Source organism: Melozone crissalis, unplaced genomic scaffold (assembly GCF_028551555.1).
Source record: "Melozone crissalis strain CALT ecotype California unplaced genomic scaffold, PUWL_Pcris_2 ptg000027l_1, whole genome shotgun sequence".
Lineage (NCBI taxonomy): Eukaryota > Metazoa > Chordata > Aves > Passeriformes > Passerellidae > Melozone > Melozone crissalis.
Genome location: NW_026535805.1, coordinates 77,387,097 through 77,414,893, shown reverse-complemented (window position 1 = coordinate 77,414,893; position 27,797 = coordinate 77,387,097). Strand labels below are relative to the sequence as shown.

At 39.3% G+C, this 27,797-nt stretch overlaps 1 protein-coding gene across 1 annotated transcript in view; it reads left to right on the top strand.

Annotated features, from left to right (window-relative positions):
- KCNQ5 (potassium voltage-gated channel subfamily Q member 5) overlaps window positions 1–27,797 on the top strand; it is a 275,438-nt gene that overhangs the window by 225,269 nt on the left and 22,372 nt on the right. The window contains exons 4-10 of the mRNA XM_054280029.1: window positions 3,185–3,360; window positions 3,785–3,910; window positions 10,743–10,853; window positions 12,710–12,805; window positions 16,016–16,110; window positions 17,639–17,665; window positions 26,152–26,372. Of these exons, the coding sequence (XP_054136004.1) occupies window positions 3,185–3,360; window positions 3,785–3,910; window positions 10,743–10,853; window positions 12,710–12,805; window positions 16,016–16,110; window positions 17,639–17,665; window positions 26,152–26,372 (852 nt within the window). The remainder of the gene's footprint in view (window positions 1–3,184; window positions 3,361–3,784; window positions 3,911–10,742; window positions 10,854–12,709; window positions 12,806–16,015; window positions 16,111–17,638; window positions 17,666–26,151; window positions 26,373–27,797) is intronic.

The window sequence follows — 27,797 nt, the reverse complement described above, 5'->3', positions numbered from 1 at the left end:
TTCTTAGGACTCTGATTTCATTCCAAGAAAGGTTTATTTTGATTTATCTTACACATTTTCCTAACAAGTTAAACTACACTGAAATAATGTGCCTGCCTGTCTTCCCTACCTCTTAGGGAAACACAGCCACAAGGGCAATGGACACATTCTTACCTTCCCTATTTCCAGCTGAGGACTTAGGGACAGAGTCTTGGTGGGAGTTGAGGATGTGAAGAGTGAAGAAGATGAGAGAGCAAAGTGTGAAAAAAACCACCACCAGCCTAGGAGGATTCTCTTCCCTTCAGCTGTTTTTCAAACGGGTTTCTGTGCATTTCCTGCTCCTCTTTTTCCTCCATCTTTCTTCCCTTTAGGGAGAACCTCATCCTTGCCCTCCAGATAGAAGAGCATACACAAGTAGATAACTCCTTTGGACAAATGCTTTTTAAAAAAGGAAAAGACAACTGTGCTACTGTTGGCTTCTTTGTCTCTCATGTTCAGAGGGGACCAGAGACCCTCACTGGGGCCGAGAGCTCCCAGCAGGGCAGGGCAGAGGCTGTGCTCTGCTGGCAAGATTGAATTAATTTGAATCTTTTGCAGTGGGAGGCCTTCACAGAACTCTGTGTTATAAAAAAAAAAACCTGTCAGAGCTCTGGAATAAGTAAGAATAAGGGCAGGAGCAAGTCACTGAATTTTTTAAAACATTGTCCTATTAGAAGTGGTGGAGGGTGACCAAAACCCCCAGTAAGCATTTTAATAATTTCTGGATCAAATGCATAATTCCCAATATTTTGGGTGACCTAATTCTTTTTAAAGTTCTAAGAATGATTTTTAGGGGCATACACTGCTCTTCTAATGATCTCTAACTTGCTGCTAGCCACTCACCACTAAATAAAAATGGCTGTTCCATTGCTGCCCCTCTCAGAGTCACTGGGACAAGTCAAGATCACCCTGCCACTGTGTCAGTCACCAGGGACACTGTTTTTTCAGCACAGTCCATATCGCTCAAGACATTCCAGCACCTTCTATGTTAGTCTTGGATCCCAATAAACACAACTAAATATAGAAAGAAGTTTGCTTTAGGTGGGTACATGTGTGCTACGTGTCTATGCTGGCAGTATAGTCAATCAGGATCTAGGGTTCAGTTCAGGAGGGTACACAGTGGTGCCTGTCCCCTGTTACACGATATTCCCTGCTCCCCAGGCACTTCTCCTGAAGAGTATAGCTTTTCCAGGTCCAAGAACATAGCTGCCAGATCTAGGGGATATCTCAGATACCTTAAGGCATCTCAAATGGCACTGGACAAATAAATTTGGGCAGCTGAATTAAGCCTTCCTTGTGCCAAGCCTGAAGTGTGAGGCAGCTGAGCAGCCAGCAGAAGCCTTCCTGAGGATTAGCTGCCCCTCTCTCAGCTGACGTGGTTACCTTGTGCTGCTTGGGGAGTTTAGACACCTGCTTCACATGTAGACACCTAAATTTAAATATCTTCATATGGAGCTCAAATCCAAGTCAATCCAAGTCCATCTATTTTTCTGATCGCCTTTAGAATTTGTGATGTCCTTAACCTTTCCTAGTCAGTTTTCCTATTTCTCAATTCTCACACAGACCTCCTGCATCTGGTTGTTTTGAGCTTGAGATTTGTACTGTGCAAAGATGCCATGTCCACTTCTGGCTCTTCTTAATCTCTGAACTTGCTGGATTCAGAATCAAATCCAGCATTTTTGGTACCAAATTATGTAGTAGCCACCTACGATCCACCGATGTAGTAGCCAAAGACATTTTAAAATGTCAGAGCATAAAACAGGCAGAAGGTCAGCCTAGGCCAACATGGGATGTCAAACAGTGACACCAGCCAACAGTGAACAGCCAGGGAGGATTGCACAAGCAGGGCAAACACTCAGTGATATTTCTCTACAAGAGTTTCTCAGCCCCCAACATCTGCTACTTGAAGACATCCTGAGCCAGAAGTGGGCTTTTGGTATTAATTAGCCCAGGATTAAATCTTCTCCCCTAAGACCATCCAGCTGGTTTTAAACCTTCTATCCCTTTGTGTCAAAAGTTCCACAATTTATCAGGACTATCCACAGAAACAGATTATCTGTACCCTTGGCTTTGTATTTAATCACTTTCTGGATCATTCTTGTAGGAGCTATGCTAGGGACAAGATGTGTGTTTCTACCCAACACAAAAGAAGTAAAACTTGTATCAACAAGAACCTGCTTTCAATTATTCACCAACAAACACGGATTTAGATTATCCTTGCATAGAAACATACAAACACCACAAAATCCTAAGATTAAAATCAGGTATTTCTTAGAAGGGCTCTTTAAGCTTTTAAAGTTTGCCAGGGAATTAATCATGAGGTGAGGAAGAACAGAGCTTGTTCTGTGCTTTTCTAATCCATGCATAGCAGCATGTCTACCCCAATCCTTGTAAAAGGACATTATGCCTTCTCACAGCATCTGTGTGCCATCACTCTGCTGCTTCTCCTCCTCTCCTCTTAAATGCTGTTCTGGCTCTAAGGACAGCTGGCTGATTAGTTCGTGCACACCAAAGTCACTCTCACTGTTTGAATCTGTGACCTGAAGAAATAAATCCTAACACTTGCTGACCTTCAACTAACTTTCCAGGCTTCCAGCTAAAGGAATGCTTCTGAGTACCCAGTGCTGTATTTCCTCTCTTCCAGGAAATGGTACATCAGGGCAGCTGCGTCCAGAAACTACATTCTCAAATACACAGTGTCTGTTTTCATAGGAAATTAGTACTGTGCTTTTAAGCCCAATTCTACCAGACTCTCACCTCTGGGCCTGCCCTAGTTTTTTTTACCTTAGTTTTCTTTTTTCCTTTGAACAGAGAAGTTGTTATGTAAAGATAGATAAAGGGGAAAAGTTCTAATCCATCTACTGATTTGTACAGTTTGCTACATCAGGTTTCAAAGCTCCTACATAAGGTTTCTTCAAGACTGCTCCTTTTATCTGTATGCTTTGGAAATTGTAACCCTCACTTTTCACCCTGGAGACTCCGGAGGTAGCATTTGAAACCAGCTCTGATCTCACATCCCTGTCTCAAACAGGAATCCCTGTGTTTTGGATTCCCACCCACTATAGGAGTGGGAATCTCTTTTGTCCTTCTCATTCAGCTCATGTAGATGTGTGTACTTTTTACTGACACTTGGACATTAATGCTTTCTGTAATGTATTTCTTTCAGACATCATTGTTCTCATCGCTTCAATAGCAGTTGTTTCTGCAAAAACTCAAGGTAACATTTTTGCAACATCAGCACTGAGAAGTCTTCGTTTCCTACAGATCCTTCGCATGGTGCGCATGGACCGAAGAGGAGGCACTTGGAAATTGTTAGGTTCTGTAGTTTATGCACATAGCAAGGTATGTAATCCTAGATACTAATTGTGTCTGGTTGATAGCTTCACTTGATGTGATTCAACAAGAGACCAAGGAAATAAGCACTCATCAGTTTTGAGCAGAATATCCCAAATTTTCTGAAGTAACATAAATTGTAATATGAACTAACACCAATACACCAGGCCATGTTTAATGCTAACAGTTTTTAGAGATCTTGAAAATGCTTTTCCTTGATGGGCAGCTGTAATTTGTAATATGCTGGGGATGTTGCTGAAGCAAACCATAAGAGTAGATCTTGTCCACTTTCAGAGAAAATTTGTATCCAAGGGAAGCACTTGACTCATAACTGCACAGATGCCAAAAAAGCATTTATATAGATATTTTCATGATGTCTTCTTGAAATGTCAATCCATAAAATGGAAATTGATCTCTGTTCTTTTTTATCTAGGAATTAATCACAGCCTGGTACATAGGATTTTTAGTACTCATCTTTTCATCTTTCCTGGTTTATTTGGTGGAAAAAGATGCAAATACCGAATTCTCCACATATGCAGATGCTCTCTGGTGGGGCACGGTAAGTACTGAAAAATAACGTGGACTCTCTAACCACTATGCTAAAGTGCTTTGAATTTCACCTACTGAGGATTTTAACTTAGTGTGCTGTTCAGTGAATTGTTTTCACTGACAAAAAATGGTCTGAGAAACTTCCTCCTTCAGCTATTCATTTGCACATGGACAGATTATTTCAGTCCATCCAGCAGAACAGCTGTTTATGTGTTTCTGCTGCAAACCAGACCACTAAACCTTCAAGACAAGAAAGCATTGTACTTTTTAACCCTTAGCCTTTCAGTAATATCGTTTGTAATATGGCCCCACAAAGAGCTGTCTTGATACAAACCAGAGGGCTCTAAATGGCAGTGCAGGAAGAGGAAAAAGTGTCAGGAAAAAAGAGGGGAAAAATCTTACATCAGCTTTGGCAAGAGAGTATCATCAGTGCCCTTTAAAACATGTTGTTTCTTCTTCCTCTGTACCTTGAGGACAAAGACCAAGAATAAGTATGTCAATTCTGGTTCAGCAGTGTTATGTTTTGCAGGTATACTTGAGATCATGGTTAACTATCAAATCAATTGTTTTTACTTTGTTGAAATCTGTGGGATCTAAGTACATGCCTGACTGCTTTTCTGAAGGAGGATTATATGAATATTGTTAAAGAAACCAGGCTTTCAATGAACAAAAAAAGGCCTAAGTTTTAAGTTTTGATTTCTTTTTTTTTTAATGGCATAATGTGTAGGGGTTTTTTGCTTAAAAATGTCCTATAGTGATCCAGACTTCTCCACTGTGTGAGAGTTACTTAAGCAGTTTAAGAAATCTGCCCCAACAAAGCCTGAGGCAGTTATTGTCAGACAGTATTAAACTGCTTTTCTTTTCCTTCTGATGCCGTAGAACACACAGAGTGTGCTCTGGCAATGTCTGGGTAGTGAAATGATACCTGGGAGATCATTAATGCTGACAATAACATAGAGCAATCATTAGTTTCCTTGGAATAAGTGTGAAACCAGAGCTAGCCTCTGCCACCTTTCCATATCAGAGGGATACCAAAATGAAGCTTTGTCACCTCAGACCTTTTGCTGACAGGATTCCATCTAGATTTAGTAGTATGCAGGCTCAGAGCATGCACACAGGCACTGCACAAAAGCCCTTTCCAGAATGTCTTAAATTATTGAAAATATTTGTAAGAAGTTTTGTCTGCATTTTGAGCTAAGGTCAAGGTCACTCACTATTTTTAGGGGTAGTTAGTGTATTTGAAATTTGTTCATCTAAGGGCTAGTCATTTGTTGCATGTCTTCCCTAGAGACTGTATTTCTATGTTATCACTGCACAAAATTGGGAGCTTGGAAAAGCCAGACCTACTAAATATTATGTGTACATTTACAAACATTCAGAAATATATTTTGCTGGAACTTGTTGCTTTAGAGCAAGCAAGGCAGATCACTGATAAAATATACATTTTATCCTGTAGTACAAACACACACAGAATTCATCCTGACTGAAGTGATGACACAAGGTTTTGCATTCAGTTGCATCTCTGTAGTTTATTTTGTTTGCCATTTCTTCAAAAGCTGAGTTCTGAGTTTGCCTTAAGGCTTTCTAACCTTCCTGTATGGATAAGGTTGTGAAGCATCTGGCATTGGATGCTGATGTCCTCACTGATGGGTACCCCAGCTCTGGCAGTCTGAAAACACCCTTGCCCCTTTAGGGTGGCAGTGGGGATGTGCTCCTGCAAGAGACCCTCCTGTGGCTGTGCATGTTCTTGGGAATGCATCTTTTCAGACATTTGATTCCCCAGGAAAAAGCCTCTACCTCTCTGCAAGGAAGGCCCTGTGTGCCTTAGCCCTGCACAGGCAGGGAGAGGGGCTGGGCAGAGGATTGTACCCACCTGCCAGCTGGAATGGGGAAATGTGTGCACAAGGAATGAGAAAGTCCCAGCAAACTCAGAGCTCCACTGGCATCTGACTGAGGCTCGTGTTAGATCCAGATCCTTCTCCGTGAGCAGCTCTAGCAGCAGGAACAAGGCCTTTATTTTAGAATTTGCTTCTCCACTACCTGCTGACTGCAATTTTTTAAGGAAAAACCCTGCTAGGAAATAATCATTGTATAAAGTGGTGCTTAAAATATTTTGTACACTATTAAGTGAAAGTGCATGACTCAGAGGTTGCATAAGTAGTGCAACTGAGAAAATCAGGAATCTTGCCTAGATTTCAGCAGGAAAAACAACAAAGTTTATTTTAAAACCTGAAAACAATATAACTTGTATTTTTCTATATATTTTCCTTTCCACAGTTTCCAATTAATACATTTAAGTTATTAATGCACTTAAGCAAGTGCCCAAACTTACTGGAAATCACTGTTCCCCCTTACCTGATGTCTTTGCCATTTTAATAATAGTAATTTTTTTCACAATATGTAAAACAGTATGTGGGAAATGCATAATGTGCTTCTTAGTCATGGTTGTTTTTACTGCCAGAGTAACCCACATGCAGAGATTTGAAAAGGACAGACTGTATGGCATTTTAGGGGAAATCAAGGCTTAGTCTCATTGATTTGTTTATTTGCAAAAGTTGTTCTGACTTAAACCACAGATTATGTACCAAACTCTGGACTAAATTTTGTCATGGCAGAGGGACGAGAAAGAAAAGGCTGCATCAAAGTCAGGTACAAAAAGTTACCCTAAATTTCAATCTTTTAGAGGCACTTATTCTTCTCCTTACAGTAGCAGCACTAGCATGCTGCAATTAACCCATTCATTAATTCACGTTACTTGAGGACCATACACTGCTATGGTTATTTCACTGGTTCAATTTCTGAAGTCCATATTTATATACAGAAATGAAAGGCAGGATATGGCATCCAAATTTACATATGAATACTCCACTGTATTTGCAATTTGATGCTGTACTGTGCAACCTGCTACTGAATCATCATGTTAATGTTACTACTGTGAATATTCTTGTGGTTGGGGTCTCCACAGTGCTGCCTAGCACAGCAGTACACAATGGTGTGTGTTATATGAAGAGCTCAAGTTCAGAATTTGCTTTGGTAGAGAAGATAAATTCATTTTACAGAATAAAATAATAAAGCCATATGGGAACAAAAAGTCAGTTAAAAAACCTATCTACTTCAAAACCAAACCATACATGGTTTTCTGAGATATACTGATGTTAACTAGAACTGTTAACAAACTAAATGTCACTTACAGTGACATTTAGTTTGTACATTAATTAGCTTTAGCTGCAAATGTAATGCAGCTGAAGTTTCTGTCCTTCTTACACATTTGACAGAATTTCTCTTAAAAAGTCTTTATTTTCTAGTAATACCCAATAGTTACAGTTGAATGCAGAATGGCTCTGGCATTCCACAGTGTCCCCTAAGTGAACAAAACATATTACAATGAATTACATTGGCACAATGACTAGCTCAAGTGAGTTAACATTGATGAAATTTTTCCCATTTAGTGTAATGATAGCATGAGCAAACTATATTTTTTTCATTTAAGTGATGTCAGGTAACAATTCAAAAGGTGAGTACTGCTAGGAGAACATAAAATGACATCAGAAAGAAATATTAGGGTAGAGAATGGCCTCCTGAGTCCTATCTCATCTAATTGAAGTGATCTAAGTTATATCATCACATTCATTATTATATTACCTCATTTGTATTAGCATATTTATTAGCTCCAGCAATGAGATAACAGATGTTCTATCATCTTTGTAAGTTATGAGCCTGGCCAGATGACACTGCCTACTTTGACTAGTCTGTCCAGACCTCTCGTTTATAGAAGTAACCAAAATGGAATGGTTTGCATCTGGTGTAAAAGACAGGACTCAGCTAGCCCGTTTAGCCATGCAGGAGTAGGATTCAGCTGCTTAGACAAAGGCATACAGTACCATCAGAGATCTGTTGGACAGTCTGCTGCCTCTCTTGTGGGTGGTCCCTGTTCAGATGCCCTAGTACAACTCTGGTGGCACTAGTTGTTGTTTTTTTTTCAGACAAGCCCAAGTAGTTCATTTTAGGATACAATAAGTTACCTTTGCACTTGGCCACTTCTCTTACCCACACAATGCTAGCTGTAACTTCTGTCTGCTTCTTGCATAATTATCAGTGATTCTGGAAATTTCTTATGTTGTTGTGTTTTCACATCCAGTAGTTTTCCACACCCTGCTCAGTTAATTTAATCTCAGGATTATGCCAGTCAAGGCCTGGCCAATGGTTCACCAGCAGCACTTACAGTGGCAGTGGATTATTCCCAAACTCAACTTTGAAGTTTTCCAGAAAACATTTTCTTAGTCGTGTGGTGGGAGTAATATAAAATGAAGATCAAGCCCCTTTGCTCAGTGTTGAGTAAGACAGTACAACATGGTGCTGACACCTATACAGCCCTGTAAAGACCATCCTGAGATAAAATAGCTCAAATAAAGCAAGAAGCCACTGATATTCTTAATCACAGGCTGATACTTTAAGTCCTTAATACCTAGAAGAATTGAGGGAAAGGCTTTAATAGGGTCTCGTTATTTTCTTTGGAGAAATTTCAGAGATAGACTCTGTGTGACTGCTCCTGGTTTTGGATTGCTCTCAGATGTCAGGTCCCAAAGGTTCAAGTTTATCTCTGACTTCTTTGGAATACAGTTCAGTGGCAATATCATTAATATGCAGATGACGCTTGGTTCTGTTTCCCTCTCATCAGCCCAGACAGGAGATATCTCTGTACTTTCCAGCGACTGGCAGAGATAGGGAGCTGGATGGAAGCCAAGAAAGCGGACTCATTCCAGAGCTCCAAACTGCTTTTCAATAACTGGCCTGGAAACAAATTTTGAGGAACTTTTTATTCAGGGATTCATTTGTTCAAGTGTTTCATTCCTCTTGGGCCTCAAACTGTTCTGCAGTTGCCCTCTGATGTGAAGAGCTGTGATTGTCTTCTTCCACAAACAGATCAATCCCCTCTGCCAGGCCAAGACCATGGCTGCACCAGCTCATCTCTGAGATGAGAGAGTTGCATTCTCATGTTCCTTCCTCCTTCTTACTCCACCTCAGTCTCTCGCTGCCTTGTGCAGGCTCTGGAGCCTGTTAGGCACATCTGTGAGCTGACACAACAGACCAAAGCAGCAGAAACAAACCACGCAGAAATGTGGATAATTTTCTGTCCCTTCCTGGGTGGCTTTGGTTTGCCTGAGTCCAGAAAAGGCTCAGAAGAGAAGATGGGGCAGGGAGGTGAAGAGGAGCAAGGAAGAGTGAGACCTGATAGCCATGCAAGGTGGTGTGTCTGTGACCAGGCTAGTGTTACAAAACTTGAGACTTGATAACCACTTGAAATTTCAGCTGCAGCCAGAATTCATCTCTCTCTCTTAGTCCCTGTGGCTTTCTCAGGGTAAATTACACCCGCAGCTTGTTCCCAACAATGGGAGCAATTAAAAGCACTGTTTACTATCTACAGAGTCCTAAATAGTTGAAATCTAATTACTTCCAAAAGACTTTCCTTCTTTTGTCCCGTGGTGACCCTGACATTAAATAGAATTGTTTTGGCCGTCTTGCCTAGGAACGGACTTTGAGGAAGCTGGAAGCAAAATAATGTCTCTAGAAGGCAATTTCCTGAAGAATCTGTTGCTGCCAGAATATTTGCTGAGCCTGAACTTGCCCACATTTGGTACACGATGTAAAATAATTCTCCATGCACATGTTCTCCCTAATAGCAGGCCCCGGAGTCCCTGGCACTCGGCCTGCTGTTGTCTATCTTTGTCCTTTAGCATCGTGTGCCGCTGCCGGAGCACGTGCCCCGCAGCCTGCCGGCCGGCCCTCAGGAATCCTGGCTCTGCCCAGCCCTCTCCAGCTGCCCACACCGGGCAGCTGCGTGGGCCTGACCTCTGTGAAAGCACACAGACACAGCTCTTCTGCCAGTCCAGCCCCCAGACATGGCATTGGTGTGCTTCCTGGGCAACAAGCAGCCTGGAGGGCAATTCCTCGGCTCAGGGAAAGCCCTCAGACTCATCTTTTGCCTTCAAGATGTGTTCAGTGAGCCCCAACCATGCACCATTATCTCAGTGGCCACATTGCCCATGGTCAGTGAGCCCTCCCAGCTGCACTAAAGCTTGCCTCCCCTTTCTCTTTGGCCTGTCCACAGGCAGCTCTGAGCTAACGTGGTCCAACAGCCCGAGGCACCTCTGCCTCTGCTGCAGCATAGGAACCTTTGCACCTTCATGTGAGGAGTGACGTAGGTGTATCTCAGCCTGCCAGGGGGAAGGGGAAAGGACCAGAAACTTTACTTAAAGTCCCTCCCAGCTTTTCTTTAGTGTTTTTTGTGTTTCAGAAGATAATTTACTTCAAATCATACTGATGGTTTTACAGAAAATGCAGCTGCTTCTTGCAATTCCTTTGACTTTATATCATCTGCAAGCATCAACTTCTTCCCTCCTATATTTTTCCAGTATTATCTCAATGTAATTTATATTTCTTTAGCTAGACAAATACATATAGTTATATTCTCCGGCAGAAAACAGGTGAAACACCTTCACATCTATAGAAAAAACCACTTTTTTTCTTCCTAACTTATATAATTTCCTACCATTTGCCTCAAATTTGAGATCAATGTAATTTTTCATTATTTTTAAACTTATTGCTTATTTAGATGTTTTTCTCACATTTCCTATTTATCTCAGTTTTATTTAGTCATAAACAGTATTACATTTTCACAGAAAATAGTCAGTTAGTATATTTATGTTCATTTTTTTTAGAAACGGCTATATGTTTCAGATGTCTTGCATTAATTAGTGGAAATGCTGCTTCATGCAATGTAAATAATCTGCAACTAATCTGTCAGTGAGTTCTGGTAAACCATGTTGTTCATTTCTTTTTAGATCACATTAACAACCATTGGCTATGGAGACAAAACTCCTCTTACTTGGCTTGGAAGGTTGCTTTCTGCAGGATTTGCTCTACTTGGCATCTCCTTCTTTGCACTACCTGCTGTGAGTATGCCTATAAAATTAATAAAAAATAATAGAAATTCCTGTAGGTCCTGCCACTGTTATGATACAAAAAGCTCAAGGAAGCTGTCCACATGAAGAACAACTCTTTAAGGCTTTTTGCTCTGCAACAACACTAGTGAAGTGCGATCCAAAATCTAAAGAAAAGGTTTGCTGTCCTTGGTTTAGTTTTGGGAAGTTTCTCTGGCATGGACAAAACTGGGAAATAACCCTAAATTAGGTTACATACTATTTTGTAAAGTTGAAAATCCTTCCTTTTGTTATGAATTGTGACAAATATTACTGCTTTTCTTTCAAATTTTTCAAAACAAAACAAAAATAAAAGCACATTATATGTTTTTCTAACTTAGATTATAGTGAAAAAATAGATATTTCTAATAGCATGTTTTGTACAGCCATACAATCTGCCAACAGAGAGTAGTAGAAGGCCTTAAATCAACTAATGGTTAATGTTGTTGAATGCAAAAGATGCAACTATGATTTTCTGTGAATAACTAAATAAACATTGCAGCTTATTTATGTTTTTTCTATCAATGTTCAAGAGACCAATGGAATTGGAAATTATCTAATGACTAAAATATAGTGTAGCTTCAGAAATAAATTCTCAAGGTTTTGAGTGAATCTCCTTTTTTTAATTAGTTTTGAATAAGCATTAAATGAGAAGTGCTATTTGTAATTTTTGTACTGTTTCCAGTGCAATGTATTTTGGTATTTTAATACTCAAATGCTTTATCTGTAAATCATTATAAAACATGGATATTATAATACTTCATTTGTTTTCAACTATATAGATAAACCAAGATTAAAAATATTAATTTGTCAACAGCATTAAATCATCTGGTGCACTGCATTTATTTCTTACTCTAGCTACAATGAGTATTTCAGTATCTTTGACATATTATAATGCATTATAATTATAACCCATTACCTGTTTGTGAATCCTTGACATTTATTGACATCTACTGTAATTAATTCCTTTTGTCACCTAGTCACCACTAACAAGAAAGCTAGTCTTAGCAGCACTACAATGAAAAGATGAATACCCTTACATATTAGAGATGCCACAACTTTTGTTCCTCATGTCATATCTATGTACAGATACTAGTTTTCCTCATAAATACTTCAGTGCTGAATCTGTCTGTAAAAGAAGAGGTATGTGGGAAACTTTTGCACTTCTTATAGTATTTTATCCTGACTAAGAATCAAGTGGAAATATTCTTCCTTATAATGCAGACATGTCCAGCAAAATTATTACATTCCTTGCAAGTCAAGAAGGAAAACATCCTCAGTTTTTGGATCTATTCAGTTAGAATCAGATTTATCTTACTCAAAGGTAAAAGGCTAAAAGAAGAGAAGTTTCATGATTAGCTTTTTCATAGCCTCTAGAATGAACAATGGGTATTATTTAATGGGAAAGATCAAGAAGAAATGCATTTTCTAACTTTTCTAAAATCAAAAGTCTAAGTTCTGCAGATGTGAGCTTTGATGTCCATGTATATCTGGCATACCTGTCAGCTGGTCATTTCCTCATTCCTGACTCAAGTTCCTCTGAATATTCGTGCTTGATTTTATAAATATATATCTATCTCTATGGCCTTGGTAGTTGCAGGAACAGTGTAGCACAAAACCAGGCAATGGGTGGTCATTGGTAGCACCACAGATGTTATCCTGCTTCACCAGGAAAAGGGGAACTGCTTCTGTGCCTTCTACTATCATACACTGGTCAAAAATGTGTTATCTGAAGCAACTATATGGTGTAACATCTTCACAAAGTCTTCATAATTGATGATGTATGTTTGTTCAAAGACTACCTACACATTGATAAAATGATATTGCAGGGCATCCTTGGCTCAGGATTTGCATTGAAAGTGCAGGAACAGCATCGTCAGAAACACTTTGAGAAAAGAAGGAATCCAGCTGCAAGTCTAATTCAGGTAAATATGAAATCACCAAAAAGATAATCACAGGTGATTTAAAGTGCATATTAGAACAAGTCTTATTTCCATTTGGAAAGTTTTGTGGAAATAATATTTAACAGATTGGTTAGTTTCATGAAATAACTGTGTTCAGTGACTGCTATGTGTTGCCATAATTCTGTACAGAATCACAGATTCATTTAGGTTGGAAAAGACCTTTAAGATCATCAAGACAAACTCTAACAAGACACAAACTATAACAGCATTTCTGTGTGTAGTTTTTGTTCCTCTATCCATGTTAATGAGAGAGGCAAGGATGCCAAATGCAGGCCTGCAGTCAGAAAGCTGTTTGGAAAAAGAGAACTGATCCCTTGATAACCCAACTGACAGCACAGTGCTCTTGCCTATATTAAACTACTTTTCATCTACTACAGGGTTTAGAGTATTTCAGTGAGTGATGTACTTGGTGAAGATGAAACGTGTCCTGCCCAAAGAATTGCTTTCACTATGAGTCAATTCAAAAGCTAGAAATGTAGGCACAAACAATTTTTAAATGTCTGAAATTTTCTGAAATTGTTCTGATGTGATGGTGCAAATCAACAAAAAGTTGAGGAAAAAGCCAATGCAATGTTTTGCATTGGCTTTTTCCTTAACTTTCAGTCCTAGTTATAACTGAGAAAATACTCCAAAGAATCATTTTGCACCAAACTTTACTCTACTTGATGCACTGAAAAAAGAGGGGAAATAATCTCCTAGAGTCCTAGTTTATTTTCCTGGGATGCCAAGTATTCTATGTGTGCCATGTATGCTGGGTTTTATTTTTGAAATAGTAAATCCAAATAAAGAAGCTGAGTATGAATATGCTAGAGTTCTGTACTAAGTAGTGATAGACTGTCTTTGAAGCATTCTTAAAGTTAATAAATGTTTTCAATTATTACTGTTCAATTATTATTAAATTCTAAATATTTTAAAGTTAATATTTTTTAGAATAATTGACAGAAATAATTCCACTTCTTTTGTGTCTAGTTTAGAATGACTGTCTTGCATATTTTCTAACACATATATTCTGATCTACTTCTTCCAAGTTTGGTTGCCAGAGGAAAAACATAATACATTTAGGTTTGGGATATAGCTCTTATTATTATTTTATGACAGTTCAACCAAAATATTAGTAATACAGCATGGTAAATAGATTAAGAGTAGCTAGCTGCCTGATTTTGGAGATTGACTCTCAGTAAGTAAAATCATTGTGAAAGGAAGACATTTGTTGTGGGATCCCATGATGAAGGCTGTTCAGCATTTACAGGTTCAACATTTTCAGTGATCCAGAAGTTAATATAAAATTGCTGGTAGGGATATTTTCTGAAGGCACAAGGGCTGGCAGCATAGGAAATATGAGAACATGCACACAGGAATAAAACCAAGGATGATCTGAGTGACTTTTAGTGTGAAAGGATCACTGCCAAATCTTTTAATACAAAAATACAAAACTTGATCTGGAAACTGAATCCAGATAATTATAAGATGTCTCTATCCCAGCATTAATGAATCAGGAAAGGATTTGATCAAGCATGAGAAATACAGAGGAGAAAGACTGGGAAAGAAGGGTCAAGAGCTTGATACAAGTTCCCAGTATGTTACTACACCTGGTTTTATTAAAGTCCTTAGATACAGAACCAGTAACATAATGAGAAGACTGATCCTACCACTGTGTATGATGATGCTCATACTAATATGCTACATATCAACTCAGCATCTACAGTCTGTAAGTGAAACTGAAATATTGGAGAAAGCAAATAAAACATTGGAAAAATGGGTCAAGGACTGGAGAAAATTTCATGTTCATAAATGCAGGATGCGTCTGAACTGCATATCATTGGGTCCTGTAACAGTGCCCAGGTGGTTTTTTAATTGTCTTTAGCTTATCAGGGCAACGTCTATTTTCTAACCAGTTACACTGTGCTAACTCATCTGTTGCCACAGATAGACACTTTGATAGAGCCTTTACCTCTAGATAGCTGTAGAAAAGTGAAATATTTGGTCTGGATATACTTTTCTCAATTTCTTTAGCTCATAAGAAATATTTATTGTGAGAATTATTTGAACACAGAAGCTCAGAGAGGAAGTCTTGAAACCTACTGGACCATTTAATGTAGTAGACAGAAACATAACAAGTAACTCTGGCTATAAGCCAAAACCAAAGAGTTTCAAATTAAAAATAATGCAGAAATTTTTGACAATGAGAATGATCAACCAATGAAGCAATTTTCAAAGTGAGTAACAGGTTCTCCATCTGTTAATGAAGACTGGATGTGTTTCTGGGAAATACACAGTAGGAAAACACAGGGTATTAGATTCCATACAAGAATACCTAGATGACATTTAATGGTTGACAATATACAGGAAGCACAGATGCTCAGCTAGTACAAATTAATATAGTTATGCTGACATCAGGGAACATGTCCCAGCTTGTAGAACCAAGGCTCATCTTACTATCTACATGTGTTATAAATCTAAACAATGGACACATTTTCAGTGCTGTGCTTTGGTTACTCACTTTTGCTAAATGTTTAAAAACACAAAATTAATAATTTCAGTGTTTCAAACCATAGAGAATGCTTCTCTTTACTTCTAAGTTCTTTTTGTCTGGTTTTCGTTATGATTTGCCGAATGTATTATGACATTTTCTTTCGTCAGACTGCAAGTTTGTGTGGGTGTCCCCTATAGACTTGTCATAAATAAATCACTGCAATGCTTTTCTGAGCACCTTTATGTGCTGAGTATCTTCTGGTGCTTTCATAGAGCCAGTAAGTCTTATCTTACTGCATGAGGTGTACTGGGATTCACAAAAGTTTCGGCAGGTTTGTGATGGTATTTCCTGAATCAGCCTAACCAAGCACATTCTGGTCTGAGCAAAATCCCCTCGCTCTGTGGTCAATGTGGTGGCATTGTCACTTCATGTTCTTGGTTCCTTTGTGCTTTTCTATTGTTTCCCCATACCAGGCTTCCTGGCGGTTTTATTCTACCGACGCCAGCCGAACAAACATGGCAGCCACCTGGCGATATTATGAAAGTATTCTTCCTCCCCTCAGGCATGTATCAGTGCTATGAATGATAAGAGAAAGATACAACTTGTATCGGTTACTAATCTGCTTTTCAATTTTTTGTTTCATCCCCTATTCCCTCTTGCCTTGTTTTTTCTTTTTTTATCGTATATCCTGCACGTAGTGTGTATGGCGCAGTTATGCTGCTGATGAGAAATCAGTTTCCATTGCTACCTGGAAGCCTCATTTGAAGGCCTTGCATACCTGCAGCCCTACAAAGTAGGTACAAATATGGCAGCTGGTGCTGGTTTTGATGTGTGTTCAAGCTTATAGAGAAGTAGTATTTGTCTGTTTCGTCTTGGTTTGTTGTCTTTAGCCCTCTCAAGTCCTGTCATTAAAAATTTCAACTAACAAATCAGATCAATATAATGTAGGAGCCTAGGAACAAATACAAATCATTGCTATTTATCTTAGAAATGCACAGGCATTAGAAACATTTTCCCAACAACCCACTCATGCATCACAGTTAATGATTCACCTCATTCCAAATTATCCTCAAGGAGAAAAATATTAAGTTTAATGCAGAGCTTGTCCCTTGGTTCAATGGTATGTTTATGCCTGTGCCTCTGTATAAGGCTGTAGCTGCTGATCTACCTTTCCAAAGAAAGAGTGCCTTGTGCTATTTTGCAGGTGAATGCACTGGGGAATTTGCTCCTTTTTGTCATAACTTCTGATATATTCAGTATTTCCTTAGGACAAACTATATATGTAGTCATACATACAGACAGTAGAAGATGACTCAAAAGACCTGTTGCCACAGTTTGGTAGACAGGAAATATTTGATATCCTAGTTTGGGTGAGAATTCACAGAGCACTGGCAGCCCAAGACTTTTCAATAATTCAATAAAAGGTTTAGCAGAAGGCAGCAAGTTGATGATTCAATACGGGGCACAGATCAGGAAGTAAAAAACACTTGATAAAGATCAAAAAGGAGAGCTCTAAGAGCCTTATGGGAAAGCTCTGATAAGCATCTTAACTGTTGTTAATTGCAGACAGTGCAAGAGAATTAGTGGTTTCTCTCAAAGCTGGGTGATGAACATCCACATGACAGTAAAAAGGTAATTGTGTGCCAAAAAGCTCAGCCAAAAAGAAGTTTGGCTGGGTATCCAAAGCTGATCTTTGAATTTCAAAGAGTTGACAAGAACAGAGCCGTAAGTAATCCATTACCATAACTCTAATTCCAAGCTGCTCCACACTAAAAGAACCTTTTAGATTAAAAGTTACATGAAGTATTGATATTTTACATATACAAACAGACTGAAAGCAACATTAGTATAAATGGATGGATAGAAAATTACATAAATAATGAAGCTGTATCCCACATAAAATATTCTAAAATATGACTGTCCCTCAAAAGTGCATCTACTTCTTATTTTAAATAAGCATATTGCTGTGCTAAACTGGAACCTTTTTATTTACCAGAAATAACATATCTAATAAGAAACTACAGCTTTCTGTTATATATGTGTCAGCAATGCATTTTGCCTAAGTGCTTTGCCAACTCAGTCTGCAGTGGTATGTACTAAGCATGTTATGCATGTGTTAGAAAACCTGAAAAGTTTCTTTTCCAGAACCATTGTAATTATGAGTCTTGCTTGAATGTTTTTGTAGTTGCAATGTAATGTGTGTGTTGTGCACCAATTAACATATCCATTTATGTCTATCATACATATAACATCATCTCTAACTAATGTGATTACTATCTGCATAACAAGTATGTTTTTCCCTCCCACTCCCTGACCTGAAGAAAAGAACAAGGGGAATCTTCTAGCAGGTTTGTAGTTTCTTTTATTTCTTTTATCTGTGAAATTGCTGTTTCTTAATGGCTTTTAGATGTCTTGGGTTCTGTACAGTAGGTTCAATGAACTGCAACCATTGATGGATAATAATCACAAATTGGATCTTTTTAAACTCATATGCTGCTGAAATTTGCTTCTTTGTCCCAGTTTTTCTATGGAAAAAATAGGCAATTTTTTACACATCTAACATGCTGTAGCTTTGAGAAAAGCTCAGTTTGAACAATGACAGAGCAGCCAGTGGACCAGTCTCCCCAGATCCAGTCCCTGGACAAGGACATGTGCCCAGCTTCTGCTGCAAAATCAATGCAGGATTTGCAGAGGAAATTACAGACATATAGTTTAATTTGGCAATGTCAAGAAGCCCACCAACCCTCCATTGCAGGGAGAACCCTTTGATGGATCTGGTTGGATGCCACCTTCGCTCTGCAGGAGCATTCTCAAGGCTTCCTCAGTGCCATGTCTCCACATTTTCTAACTTTTCTGTCATCCCCTCCTAAGGAGCATTTTGGAACATAGGAGGCTGGGGGAAAGCAGCACTGCAGTGTCTCACCTCCTCCTGGCTGCATGGCTTGCACTCCCCCATGGCTCAGTTCAAGCAGAGGAGCCAGGCTGGTACCTCTGCTGAAGAAAGCCCCACTGCTGTCAGCCAGGAGCCCAGATGGGCTCCCACCCAGCCCAGATCCCAGCTGAGCTCTGACTGCCTACAGCTGGCAGCAGCGAGCCTTGGCAGGGCCATCCTCACTGGGTAAATAAAGCTCTGGAGAGGCATGTCCTAAGGCAGTGGGAGAAAATGCTGGTCTTTGCTGCACTGATAGCCCAAATCCTTAGGGACAGGAAAGGCTTCAGTGGCTAGAAATGACTCTACCTCAGAAACTCATTAGGCATGGGAATCAGCCGGCATTTGGCAGCTGGCACTGTGGTATCAGCATGCTCAGAGAATAGCAGAATTTACCTCCCAGCAGAAAACACTGAAAAGCCAAGGAAAAAAGTGTTGATGACATATCAGCCCCTGAAATACATCCAGCCCCGAGTTGTACTGTGGTTCACAAGTTCTTCTGGGTTATTCAGTCTTCACATCAATTACCCATGTCCCATTCCACTTCCCAGAGTGCTCCTCTGGCACCTGACTCTGACCTTTTCCTCCAAGCACATGTAACTGCTGTTAGTGTCACTGTGACTCAAGGGGACAGGATTTGCTCTGTCAGTTCTGGGACTTTTTGTATACATTACCTCCACAGGCTTGCTAGCAACACATTGACCTCATTAAATTATTACAGTCTGATCCAAACTTCTTGCACTCACCAGCTGTATTTCATAGTCTTTTTGACAGCAGCATTTAAAATTGACTTTTTTAAAGGTGAGACAGAAGTTGCCAGTAAATGAGTATATCCCTCTAAAACTGGGATTTGTGCAGAGGGGAGAGGTTATTCCCAGTTGTACCAGCAAGCACTAAAAGAGACAAATTTACTTACAATAACTGGAAACTAGATGAAAAAAAACCCCAAACATCCAGCTGTCAAAACCATGCTGTGCTCTCCCTATTGATGATAACAATTGTGGCTTCAAAATGAGTCAACAATTTAGCCAGCTTTATTCACTTTATTTTCACTGAATGGAAGATGTTTACTCCTTCAGAAACACTTAATTAATATATGCACTGCTGCAAATTAGGATAAATGTAAAAATGAACTTGTTACTTCTAAGATCATGTTCTACTGTAAGAACCCTACAGACTCCTCAGTGCCTTTTAAAAAAGGTGTGTTTTTTCAGTGGCTGGTTATTGCTCTTATGCTGATATATCACTGTATGTTTGTATCACTGAAAATACAAGTGGTGTATGTGATCTTTTGTGGCAAAGATGTAAATGCAAACTGCTGTAATGTACTTTGAGATACCTGTCCTTGACTATTTAACTTGTTTCTTACTGCAATGCTAAGTGACTTGCATGGGATGCTATGCGAACAAAGTACGATTCCTCTTGTTTCACTCTTAAATGAAAAAGTGTTTGCACAAGCAGTACATTGGATTGAATTCTGAACATGCTCTTTGCTCTATATTCCCTTCTAAGAACAGTGAAGAAAATCTTGTATTCAGGAAAAGTTAACTATCTTCTTTCCTACCAAATTGACTTATATTTACAGAAATTAATTCTTGTATTTTGTCATGGATAAACCTGCAGTCTTTCATTAGGTGATGAAATGTTGCTATGCATTTGAGTTGAGAGAGTTGTGTTTATGAGGCTGCAACTTCAGATTGATTTTATATGTTGTATTTCCCAAAATTTTACGCACAAGTATTCTAATTAATAATTTATCAAAATATTGGTAGACAACCTCTCTGGTGTATCCAGGCTATAAATGAGATATTTCTATAAATCAGCTCCAGAGCTGTGCATGTTATTTTAAAAGACTAGATCTTAAATTCTTAATATCTGCAAATGCACACACTGAAAACAATCAAACATTTATCTCTGTTCAGTTATACAAATGGCTGAAATAGTTCCTGTGCAGGAAACTAGATCAAGACTGATGAATCTTGTCACATACAGAGAGCATAATCAGTCTTAAACTGTGTGTAGGACATGCACTGGGTGTCTGCAAAGGATGAATGTCACCCATCTAGTCTTGTAACTCATGAGGCTGAATATGCATTCCCTATTCAGACAATTCTCTCTGGTGCAATGAGAAGCAGTTTTGCCAGTATAAGATCTTCAGGGGAAAACTCAGCCCTGTTCTGAGGGAAACAAGTAAATTATGTTATGGAATTCTTTCACCTCCTATACCATATCTGTTTCTAAAAGTAGATTTAATGTAAACAACTCTGCATGCACCATATAAAACAGAAATTGCCAATGATGCATAATCTAGCTTGAGGTGGAAAACCTAACCCCTCACCCAGCACTGGAATGCTTAGTAACAGAGTCCTCTATCTCCCCTCACTCCTAGTAAGCTTTGTAGTAATAAACAGAAGCTCTTCAGGATGTACACCCCTCGGAAACATAGGTATTCAGCATCCTGCCTATTCACATGATGTTTGAGAATGCCAACTAACATCAGGTGCATGATCCATTCACTTCCCCTCCTCAGTGCTTTAAAGTTCCTTACTTCTCCAAATGTTTCCTATTTATTTTAAGTGCCTGTAAGTCCCTTTTTGCTTGTTGCCTGCAATGCCATTAACACAATGGCAGCAACACCAGTTGTTTCAAACTCATCCAGCCAGACAATTGCAGTGGCAGCACATCGCGGTTTTACAAAGCCCCATTCCCCTTCTCTGCTTGACACTTCAACTTTTGGAATGCATTACCCTGGGGAGATCTAAAACTGGGTTTGAATATTTGGGTAAAGCCATTTCCCCAAGTTCAAGAGGATTTTTATGACCATGGTAGTTGATTTCTCCACCTAATTATTAGTGGAGAATATTAAGCTATAGCATGCTAGGCAATTACAACAGCCAAAATGTGCAACTGAGAAGAATCCCCTTGGACACAGATTCTGGATAATGTGCCTGCATCCTGTACTGGAAGGTAGAGGAGTGCATGTGAAATCAAGCATCTGCTTCAGCTGAATTCTCTAGAAATTGTGTCTGTTACCAAAAATGGTAATTCCTAGATAGATGAATCTTACGGGAAGAAGCCTATGATTCATATCTCAAGCTGATTGCATTTTTTCTTACTTATTAAAAATAATGTAAAAGACAGTGGAAGTACAAACTGATTACAGAAAATTAGGATCAAAATAGTTTCTCTTCATTTAGAAATTGTTTTGAAAAGGAAAAAATGCACAAACACCCTGAATATTTACTTTTTCTGATTGACAATTGAAATATAATATATTGTGGGCTGAAATTCTTGCTTTACTTATTGAAGGTATGAGATACAACAATAAATTTCTTGAGTTTGTGGTCCTAGCATGAGACTGGTGGTGAAGTCTTAGAACTTTAGATCTCACAGTATTATCCATTGCATTTGCATTTGTTCAACTTAGCTTAATTTCAGTAAAAGTATTTGTAGGCTCAGTAAGAGCCAATACCTGTATTTATAGGTAGCTAACTACTGAAAATTGGCACGGGCACCTGTTTGCTGTTGTTTGCCGTAGGTGATAATTTCTGGCAGTTTTATCTTCTGTCTCAAGACTCAAGTCCTTCCTCCTCACCCTCAGGCCCTCCAGTTATTTCTGATTCATTTCAATTTCTTCCTATTCTTGCTTCCACCAACTGGGTCAGTATGAAAAGCTGAAAAACAAGGTGAAATTATGGCTAGTAGCAAGCAGTAGTGCTGCTGCTCTGAGACTGAGGCAGAGCAGAAGTTTTAACTTGACCAGAAGTCTAGGAAGGTGGCAGGCAAATGGGGGAGTGGGACTGGGAAGGAAAGAGATGCTCAGTTAATAAAGTATAGGGAGATGGTCCATGGAAGACAGAGCAAGCAAAGGTTTGCATGCGCTTCTCCAGAGTAGTCATTTGGACCGGGAGAAAATGATCGTTCCCTCTGAGTGAAGCTACAGTGACCTCTAGTGTCCCTTCACACCCATTCCTTCGTAGATCAAAGGTGGCAAAGGCAGGATTTGAAAACGAAGAAATAAAAATTAGAAAGTCATTTGCTATCCTAGGGAAGTGAGCCCCTTGGGCATGAAATGGGAGGAATAAGTCATAAGATCCTACAACTGACCTTTCAGAAGGCAGAAAAATACAGAAAGGTCATTTGCTTCCTTTTCTATAGCTGCCAGTTGTAATTGATCTCCACTAAAAGATGCTTCAAAGCTCGAGTGTTATCGATAAGGATACATTCCACAACTTTCAGCCTGCAAGAATAGAGGAGTGATAGGTCCAAAGGAATTACCATTGCCAGGAAAGTCTGTCATGAAAGAAAAATGTATGTCAACCAATTGAGCTAAATTATAAGTCATATGAAGTACAAGAAATGATGGACAGACACACATCTAAAGGAATGCAGAGATAACAGGAGACAGCTGTGGATCTCTCAGATCATTGTAATATAGTTTTGATTTAGGAACTTGTGCTATTTTATTTTCCTGTTTCTTTCTCATAGTTTTTGCCTTTTGGACAAACACACAGAGTTTGTGAATACTTATGGGGATGGGTGAATATCCAATGGTAATTAACAGGTTTACATTGACTCAAGGGATTTCCTTTGGATACCATGTAAAAAGAGAAGAGAAAAGGTGAAAGATAAAAATATAATAGGCCAGGACCTGAAAGATTTGAAGGATTTTTAGCACACACAGGCCAGTACTGATACAACCAGCATTAAATCAGAATAAAGGGCTCTAAAGGAGTCACTGGCTATTGATTCAAATGCAGAATGTCCAAAGATGCTTGAATGGTGTGTTATCTTCACTCTGCAATTTTAACACCATCTCTACTGCTGTTGCAACAAAGAATCCAGAGCCAGGAGCTAGGCATTATCATAAGGAAAGGGACTTTTGCTCTGGAGAAAAGCGTGGTCAGGGAATGCTCAAAGTGCTCTGATTCAATTACTCCTTCATGATCTGTTATTTCTCATACATAGAAGAGCCCCAAGACAGTGTGTTCCCAAGCACAAGCTTTCTTCTCTCAACCTTTCTTCTCCACTGTCAGTCACACAATTTATGCCTGTGCTGAGAGGGACCCAGTGACTTCAGGAGCATCTCCCACCAGTCTCAAAATAGGAGCAGGGATCCAAGAAGCAAAGAACTGCTCTAGCTAGTCACTTTGGGTATGCATCTCAAGATGCAGAAGAGAGTTTTCAAACCCTCCCTCCTTCAGGGGCTGTGTTTCTCTTCACAATGCAGTACTCTCTGCATGGACCCTTGGCGTGCCAGTACATGGTCATTGCTACAAAGCAGACTTGATTTGAGTTTTCAACTAAAAGCTCTGCAGTTTACATTAATATTGTAATTCTCAGCATTGCACTTTTGAAAAATGTCTCTAGTAGAGATAAAATGCCTACTGTTCCTTTCACCATTGCCTTGCTGCTTTGATTTGGAGAACTAAAGATATTCAGGTTAAGTAGTCATTCTGTACCATTCAGCTTTTATAAATTAAATAATCACGTCTACCGATCATTTAAAGGCAACAACTGCTTTCATTAGTACAAATTAATTGACAGAACAGTACATGTTCTGTTTTGACGTTGGTTTTAAATTTTCATTTTTATTTTGGAGTTGATGTGATAATTTAAAAATATTACCTATATAGATAGGTTTTATGGCTATTTTACCCATTTTCCTTTCATTTTTATTTGTGCAGCAGGATGAGAGCTGTCCAGAAACTTTTTAACTCTGATGTTTGGGGGAAAAAAAGCATCAATTGACTTCATTTTTCAATAGCAAGTACAATTTGAGCCATAAGGGGAGTTAAAAAAAGGGGGACACTTGTAGGAATAATATCTATAAGAAGAAGTCAGTTTTGATTCTCTTCCTCATTCTGTATAACATGACAATGCAATAATGTGGTTAATAAATATTGTACATATTTTTATACATATTTTCACTGCTGTGAAATGCAAAAGATTCCTGAGCTGAAATATAATTCAGTCTTGAAATGTAATTTGTATTCAAAGCTAAATTCTGGAACACTTTTCTTTCAACCATTAGGTTCTGTGGATCTTTTGTATTCCTTATGCCACAGCATTGGGTAGCAATTTACAATGGAAATAGATAACATTTTCGTCCCTGTGATGTATTTATTTCAACAATTGCTTATTTGGGCAAGAAAAGAAGGGGATTACATTGAGAAATTATAGTAAAGGTATTATTCTTCCAAGTAATCAGACATGCCATATAGAAATACATTTATAATACATTTATCTAATAATCTTTCTATTGATGTGCTCAGTTTTTAGTATTCTTGAAAATTATCACATTACAAGCATCCCAGCATGTGTTTTGCCTGCAAAAAACTGCATCCTTTCTGCTCTCAGGAATGTTTGTACTCAGACTGAAATGCTATGCTTTGCTATGCATGGACAAAGATACGTTTATCTCAACATTTCACAGCCACATAGGTTTATAACTTCTTTCCATTTCATATAATTACATGTTAACACTGTATTTTCAGAATGCAGTAGGTTAAGCATCTAAGAACCACATAGTCCATATTAGCATTAGTTAATTATCTCAGGATCTGTTCCTGTTCAAAACATCTTATGGGCATGCTGAAATTAAGTGCCAAGACCTTGAGAGTACTAGAAAGTGTCTTAGCTTCAAGAACCTCCATAATTTTCAGGTAGACAGTCATTGGTAAAGGTGTTTTAAAAGTCCCCCTGCAAAGCCTACGCCAGGGCAGTAGGACTGCAAGTCCCAGTAACACCATACCATGAACAGACACTGCATTGCCCTCATCATCTCTCCCCTTGAAAGAACAGGGCCACTGATCAAGGTGACCATTCCCTTGCTCAACCAATTGAATTTAACCTTGCATATAAAACAAGGTTTCCAGACCTTGGTATCAGACTCCTTCTCTGTTTGCTCTTTGTGTCTTCTGCTACAGGAAGGGACAAAGAAAGGCAAAAATGTTAAATAATTAAAAAGCATAGGTAGATAGTCACAGTGACCACAGGATGTTCATCAGATATGTTTGGGCAAAGGTAATTTAAGCTCCAGGGAATAGAAAATCTACAAAACCCGCATTTAGCTGGCTGGGGGAGAGGATTACAAGCACAGCAGGAGAAAAAAAAACCCTTAAAATTGGTCAACCATAAGACCACAGGGTCACCATTGATGCAGCAGACACAGTCATGAGCTTGGCTGGGCTCTGTTACCTGTCCAGTACCACCTGCACACGGTCAGCTCCCAGCTAAATCTTCAGCAATGACTTTAGGGACCACACAGCGTATCATTACATTTCCATTAATCAGCCATCATGCTTTTTCTTGGATATTTTATTAATTTTGGTTTTGTCTTGTCCAAGTAAGTGCTCTAACAAGGAATTCTGGATATGAGTGATCACTAATCATGCATATGAAATGTTTGAAGTGCCACGTCCTGCAAAAGCATGAGTATATGCTAACAGTATTCTTTGCCTGCTTAAAAAAACCTCAAACCAGACAATACTACATGGCATGCAGTAACAATAAAATACAGTTTGGTTTTGTTGATCTGAAGATACAGCCAGAAATGCACTGAAATTGGCTGACTAAGATGGAAACAAACCTTCAAGTTCAAGGAATAGAAAAAACATCATAGAGATTAATGTATAATAATTGGGTGAAATTGTTTCTATTTGTTATTTTTAATTTCCTTTAGAAGGTTATTCTGTACTGTATGATAGACTGGCAATGCTAATGCTTCTATCAAAAAATATCAAATCAGTTCCATTCACAAATTAAATATATTCAATGAAAATAAAAGTGTTTAAGAAACAGAATCATACCAGTGACATTTTTTACACAATTTTTTCAATAATCATACAATAGAAAAAAGGAGTGAAGTAACTATGAAATAAAATATATTTCTCTCTCTCACAGTCAAAAGCTAAGTTTCAAGGAGCGGGTCCGGATGGCCAGCCCACGAGGTCAAAGCATAAAAAACAGGCAATCTTCAGTGGGAGATCGCCGCTCACCAAGTGCTGACATTGCCACCGAGGGCAGCCCAACCAAAGTGCAGAAGAGCTGGAGCTTCAATGACCGAACCCGCTTCAGGCCCTCGCTGCGGCTCAAGAGCTCCCAGCCCAAACCCATGGTTGATGGTAGGAGTTGTTCACCCCTTGTTTGCCACTGCACGCTGCTCCCAGCTGCTCACACTCTTGCACGCTTGCACAGTGATTGTACACATTTCAGGAAGGCAGAAAGAATTGCTGTTTGGGGCCAGAGACACAAGCCAGCTGTAGTCTGCTTCAAAGACCCCGATAATGTGATTATTTTTTTAATAAGAAATCATGTCAGTGGTGCATAGGGGGCAACTGGTGGAAAAGGGGTCACTGTGAAAAGTCACAGTGGACTAAAGGCATCCCAGGGAATTGGCTACAGCAGCTCATGTGTCATGGCCACCCTCCTACTACTGAGCTCAGCTGCTGCCCAAACCTGCTGCCTCTTGCTGGTGTCCACACAGCACAGCCAGCATTGTCTGTGCCTTTGCCAACCAGGAGCACAGCTTGTGCAGAAGTGGCTCCCTCAGGCAGAGGAGTCCCAGTGCCTGCACTGATGATGGAATCACCTGCCTCCAAGGGATACACTACTGGGTGCTTTCAGTTTTACAGGGTTATATCTGCCTTGATAAGGCAGTAGATTTTGCAAACAAAACAAGTGTTATTGGTTTTATGTATTGATTTCTATAGGGTATTTTGGAGGTAAGAAGCACTCCTAAAAATGTCTTGTTGAACCTGTAGCAGGCAGCCCAGCCTTTCCCTCAAGCTGCCTCCTATGCTGCTCTGTTCTCTAGCTTAAGTCCAATTTGGCATTAAACTAACCAGTACTCGGGCAAGGATCTTCATCTGATGAAGCCTGCTAAAACAAAGGCAGTGACTTCTCTAACCAAGGAGCACCAAACTGGGTGACAGCAGCTCCCTGACAGGCAGGAGCTGAGAGAAGTGAAACTGACCCTGTGTGGGACGGGTCCAGCACTGAAAGGTGCACTCACATAGCTCTGGGGGTACTGCTGCCCCAGCTGATTTTGTTTTGGCTTTCGCCATTCCCATATTTCCCAGTCTATGAATGTTTTGTTCTTTCTTGTGGTACCCATCATGTAAAAACAAGGGAAACAAACTGGTTGACTGCCACAGAATGCAGTGACTCTGCCTGAATGGGAAAGATACAACCTCTTTCTACAGTGGCATCATGCATGCTACATCCAACAATTGTGGTAAGACTAATTAGACAGAAGTTCAATGTTGATGTTGCTTCCTTTTTAAGAGCACATATTATCACAAACGTGTAAGTTGCAAAAACTCATTAAACTGCAATGCCCCATGCCTCAGTGAGGATCTTCTACACAACAGATCTCTCCAGGAAAAGCCTGTGTAAATAAACATTTCCTGGAGGGCAACCAAGACAAACCAATGGTATTTGCTAAGATCATCATTCCAGGCTAGACCTCCCTTACAAATATGTCTCAGATTTTCTGAAATTCTGAATCTGCCTGAGGTACAGTGAGCTGCTGGGGTGTATCAGGATAT